The sequence below is a fragment of the Periplaneta americana genome, chromosome 3 (assembly GCF_040183065.1).
Source record: "Periplaneta americana isolate PAMFEO1 chromosome 3, P.americana_PAMFEO1_priV1, whole genome shotgun sequence".
In the NCBI taxonomy this organism is placed as follows: Eukaryota; Metazoa; Arthropoda; class Insecta; order Blattodea; family Blattidae; genus Periplaneta; species Periplaneta americana.
In genome coordinates this window covers 195,682,622-195,688,621 of record NC_091119.1, presented here as the reverse complement: position 1 = coordinate 195,688,621, position 6,000 = coordinate 195,682,622, and the positions used below count along the sequence as shown (strand labels likewise).

Sequence of the window (6,000 nt, the reverse complement as noted above, 5' to 3'; positions counted from 1 at the left end):
TTTAATGAGTAGGTGTACTTTAATGAGGTCCATTAAAGGGTTGCTTCAGGTGCATAATTATTACATTTCGGCATGGTCGAGCATAAAATCTATATATATAATTTGAACTGGTAATGGAAATTACGGGAAAACGGCTGAACGGATTTTAATAAATGGCCCCTCATTTTGAAGCTTGGAACCCAAAGTTTTTCGGAAAAGTAGTAGTTTTCAGTGAAATGTCAATTTTCCTACATAATTTTCCTATTTTTCCAAAATCCATCTGTTGTCAGTTTTGAGAACTAATTTTATCGAATCACGGCCGACTTGATTGAATTTCAGAACAAAACACAAACTACAATAAACAATAGGCTATTACACGAAGGCCATGACCTGCAGGATTGCCGACATATTTGGAGCTCAATTCAATTTGTTATTAAAAACTGATTCTGCAGTGTATAACAAATTTTCTGAGTACAGCTGTGTATTGGATATTCAAATCTACGAAACTTGAGGTGGTTTGATGACATTATTGTCATTAGAAATTAAATATTATTATAGTTAATATCATGATGCATCTACTTTTCAGTAATTGTACATAATATTGATGCTATATTGATGACATGAAAGTGAAACGTTTTGAGGTTATGTAAGTAAATGTAGACAATATCTTAATTTAGATCTTCATTTCTATAATTTACTGAGTGGCTGCTATATATAACTACAAAACTTAAGTAAGATAATAATATTGTTATTAAAAATCAAATATTTTTATACTTATTAACCCAGTGGGGTTGGGTCTTTTTCATATACTTAATGGCGGTGTAGTGTAGATATTGATATGTGTTATTGTCTTCAGTATTGGCTCGAGAGAGCGCAAAAATTACAGTTCCTAAGGAAAGATCAAAAGGTATTACTTACTGATAAAATAAGAGGCCTAGACAATTTTGTAATCTCCAGATCATTTCAGCAAGATCTCTTAGTAGGATAAAATGATTTTACGCTCTACATTTCAAGTTCTACATGCAGCAGCTATACGAAAATGCTATTGTTCGAAAGCTTAGCAAACCTGACATTTTTTTAACTTTCGCCTACAGTCCACAATGACCTGAAATAGCTACTGCTATCGTCCTGACATTGATACTTGCGTTTTCGCGTTGAAACTCAAAAACTGAAGTTGGATAGGTTCAAGAAAAAGTATTAGGCGTAAAAAATCCATTCAGAGGGAGTATGTTTCATTATTATGGAAGCAAATAACTATCAAAAAGACAAGTATTCTTCATTGAAAATAAATCTGAAAAATTTTTATTTGAACGTCTGACGAACTTTGTTTGCAGCAGCATTTGCTGCACAAGCCACTAGTAATATTTAAATATGAGATTTAAGCTATAAAGAAAGAAATTTAGGGAATGATGAAAAGCAAAGCGGATCTGTAACAAACTGGTAGAAATGAAAAACACAAACAAATACTTCCATCACCAGTTTATTGCATGTTCTTACAAAATAGAAAAAATACAGGTACTGCGAGATTACATCGTAAATGAGGAGATACATACAAATAAGAAATACACGCAAGCACACACACGCATACACACTAAGCGCCCAAAACACTTTCCAATCTTTCAAGTCCTGCAAAATGATTGAATTGGGCAAGTCAACCAATTTGCAGAGACAATTCTGCGTTCGTAAATCCAGTGAGCATGTCATCTAGCAAGTCAAGATAGAGTACTTTGTTATCGCACCAATTTCAGCAACGACAATGCTATCCTGGTCTCGTATAGCATGTGGTAACATTTGTTTCACCGTGTTGAGAGAATTTTTTTGACACAGAGAAAGCAGTCTGAATCAGTCTTTGTTTCACACGGCATGAAACACTCCCAGAACGCCATCCCTGCGGAATAAGAACGAGCGAGCGTGAAGGTTTTGGTTAACTCAGAAAAAAAGATTTGCTGAATTTCTTTAAGGTTTAAACAGTTTTGGAAAGCAGGGATTAGCTGTTAATTTCGCGAAGGACTTCTTCAGGAGAGAGGAGAAAGACACTTCAAACACGAAACTCCCAGAAATGTGATGACAAAAACTTACGAACGCATTCTTCCGCAGTGGTAATTGGAACAAACCTTCGTTGTTCGTCTAACATCCTAACTGAAACATGTCCAAGACCCGGCGTCGATATAAAGTCTCTCACTCGAGTGTCGGACAAATTTCAGCCGTATTTGGCATCGTGATTCCCAGCTTCAATCAAACCCGTCCCTATATTTATACAGCCAACGCAAAATCAGCATTTGTAGAGGAGACTTACATTCACTAGTGTGGGGAAATTTTTCTCGCAGTCCTGCGTTCGATACTATTTTTTCGTTCACAAAGATGGCATCATAACAAGAGCGATCTAATCAGAAGTGACAGTGAAAGCAATCAGGATGTTATTGCACATATGGGGCCTATTACATAAAATTTATGTCTTTAGATTTATAATTACTAGACTGTATATATTACAAAAATAATCATATATTTAATATACAGGGTCTTTCATAACTAATTGATCACTCAAAAAATTAAATAATTTTTACGATTTTGCTTGTGTTGTACGCATCTGCTACTAAGAACCTTTTCCGCTGCCATACACTCGATTTGGTTACGCTAGAATTCGATCTAGTCACAAATGTGTCCACCAGAAAGCACCATTTCTATTACATATGTGTATGCGTTGGTACAACAAATGATGTTCGAACATTCCTTGACGAAGTCTTTCATACCTGGCGGATCGGTCGCACACGTCCAATTGCTTGACCACCACGATCTCCGGACTTAACTCCCCTGGATTTCTTTTTATGGGGATTTGTTGAGCATCGTGTGTTTACAGATAAAGCTCGCACCATCCTAAAATTGACTGTGCACAAGATACAGATGGTTATACTCCTGAAATGCTCTCGAGAGTGCACGAGAAGATGGTCCATCGCTTGCATTTGTGCATTCTTCGAGACGGCAGACATGTTGAGAACTGTTAGCCATAATTAGTGTAAGTCTAATTTAAATGCAATTTATCGTAATTTGTGGTTTTTTTTACACTAACTCTAAGTTTTAAAATTATATAGCGATAGTTTCATTAATCTGTACATAGGAAAGTTGAGGCTTCTGGCGGTCAAACGCGTAATTAAATCGAGTGTACGGCACCGAGAAAGGTTTCTACTAGCAGAGATGTACAACACACCCAAAAATCGTAAAAGTTAGTCAATTTTTCGAGTGATCAGTTACTTATGAAAGACCCTGTATAATTTGGAAGACCCCTTATTGGGTACAATATAATTGTTACATTATAATATTTCTACGAATCGTAGAAATGTTTCCAAAGACATTTTCAAAAATATATTAGCCATGATAGCTGGTCTGTCTTATGTTGACCTCAGATTTATTTACAAGTTGGAATTAAAAGAGGTTAATTTTAAAACAATAACTAACTAGTATAAATAGAAATTAAAACGACTGCATTTCATCACGTATGTAAACGAAAAAAACCATAACGACTTAATTAAGTACTTATTAATTATAATAATAATAATAATAATAATAATAATAATATTGTTACTATGCTAATGGTTGAAATATAAACATAAGTGATATCTTAAAAGTTGTTACAAAAGACTTCCACTATATTGGTAAACATAAAATTAATCTTTACGTATAATTCAGTGTCCACAAATAAACCTGCCAGTGCTGAACGAAACGTCTCCATGGAAATATGCCATAGGCCTAGTTAATAAGTGCTTTTAACTTAAATTTAATTTTGGTCTCAATCTTGTGAAACTTTTCCATTTTCATACGTGAATATTACAGAGGAGGAAAACATTTGAGACGTGCTTGACGAATGCAGACGTCTGCGATCTTGAAGTTACAGTCCGCCTCTGCGAGCTCCTCAGTCCCACTCTCCGATGTACATGGTTCTAGGCGTGGGTGGGATGTACCCTCTAGTAGGAATAGGCAGGCGGCCGTATATGTGATTGTAAGGGGAATCCAGGGCTTCTGTATCTGCAAGGATATAATGCATTCCATGACAGAAATTCCACGTAAGATATAAACTTCCATGGTGATCCAAGTCGTGTGTGATATTGGGTTTTTGAACAGTGTCGTAGATGTAGAAAAATCCAACGTTTCGGAGTTGTGTCAGGAAAGGCAAGGAAAGAGGAATCTCTATAAATTGGATCCTTTTACTAATAACTATTGTCCAGAACCGGACACCAAATGTAAAGGATCATGGGGAAACGTATGAGAAATTATGTGATGGCCAAGGCAGTTGGCCATTTGTCTCACTCCGGAAGTTACTAGCTCACTTTTCTACTGATGTAACAATGTTAAGGGGTCGTAACCAATCAGGTTTAATATAATAGGGGGCACCAGTGACAGCAGCAGTTCCCGGTCGCCTTGTAGTTCACTGCGATGGGCAGCTACCGGCAAGCAGAACTGTCCTCAATAGTTCTTGGAGTTGAACCCAAGACTGTATAAGTGACGACCTTGGTGTAAGTTGGGAGTCGAAACTGAAATGTATACAAAAAAAAAATCCATAAAAAGGATGCGAAGACCAAGGTGTCATGCCCGGAGTGAGCACTTTAGAGAATTTCGAGAGGTGCTGTTGGAGGACTGTGAATATATCGAACTAAGGAGAGGCTGTGGCTATCGGAAGAAGAGTCCACAACGGCTATCATTCAGAAGCATTGGTGAAGTCTTTTAGAAGGACCACAATATTTTGAAAAATAGTAGGACAGATGAGCAGAATTGCATATCTTACATAGGCCTACTTGATTTTTCTGAGGCACAGCCAAATGTTGCGAAAAATAACTGATATGGCATCGTAATTATATATTAATAAGTAAATAACTAAATAAATAAGTCAATAAATAAATGAATGAATAAGTTAATAAATAAATAAAAGAATACGTAAACAAGTAAATAAATGAGTATGTGAACAAGTAAATAAATGAATAAGTGAACAACTAAATAAATGAATAAATGAACAAGTAAATAAATGAGTAAGTGAACAAGTAAATAAATTAATAAGTAAACAAGTAACTAATGAATAAGTGAACAACTAAATAAATGAATAAATGAACAACTAAATAAATGAATAAGTGAACAACTAAATAAATGAATAAATGAACAAGTAAATAAATGAGTAAGTGAACAAGTAAATAAATTAATAAGTAAACAAGTAAATAAATGAATAAGTGAACAACTAAATAAATGAATAAATGAACAACTAAATAAATGAATAAGTGAACAACTAAATAAATGAATAAATGAACAAGTAAATAAATGAGTAAGTGAACAAGTAAATAAATTAATAAGTAAACAAGTAAATAAATGAATAAGTGAACAACTAAATAAATGAATAAATGAACAACTAAATAAATGAGTAAGTGAACAAGTAAATAAATTAATAAGTAAACAAGTAAATAAATTAATAAGTAAACAAGTAAATAAATGAATAAGTGAACAAGTAAATAAATGAATAAATGAACAAGTAAATAAATGAGTAAGTGAACAAGTAAATAAATTAATAAGTAAACAAGTAAATAAATGAATAAGTGAACAAGTAAATAAATGAGTAAGTGAACAAGTAAATAAATTAATAAGTAAACAAGTAAATAAATGAATAAGTGAACAAGTAAATAAATGAGTAAGTGAACAAGTAAATAAATTAATAAGTAAACAAGTAAATAAATGAATAAGTGAACAAGTAAATAAATGAGTAAATGAACAAGTAAATAAATTAATAAGTAAACAAGTGAATAAATGAATAAGTGAACAAGTAGATAAATGAGTAAGTGAACAAGTACATAAATTAATAATTTAACAGTAAATAACTGAATCAGTGAACGAGTAAATAAATAAAAATAAGTAAATAGGTAAATAACTAAATAAATGAATAATAAATAAGTAAATAACTCAATAAGTAAATAAATATAAATTAAAAATGTGTAAATTCATAAATAATTAAATAGATAAATTAACAGATAAATAATTAAATAAATA

The 6,000-nt window shown here is 32.9% G+C and overlaps 1 protein-coding gene across 4 annotated transcripts in view; it reads right to left on the bottom strand.

Moving 5' to 3' along the window:
- Positions 1-3,532: 3,532 nt before the first annotated feature.
- exp (expansion) overlaps positions 3,533-6,000 on the bottom strand; it is a 541,237-nt gene continuing 538,769 nt past the window's right edge. For 3 of the 4 annotated variants that reach the window (XM_069822438.1, XM_069822436.1, XM_069822439.1), the window contains exon 10: positions 3,533-3,999. Coding sequence is in view for 3 of the 4 variants with exons in the window: in XM_069822436.1 (XP_069678537.1) it covers positions 3,887-3,999 (113 nt within the window). In the remaining variant the exon portion in view is untranslated. Of the gene's footprint in view, positions 4,506-6,000 lie in introns of all 4 variants that reach the window. The other variant, XM_069822437.1, reaches the window with a different exon arrangement.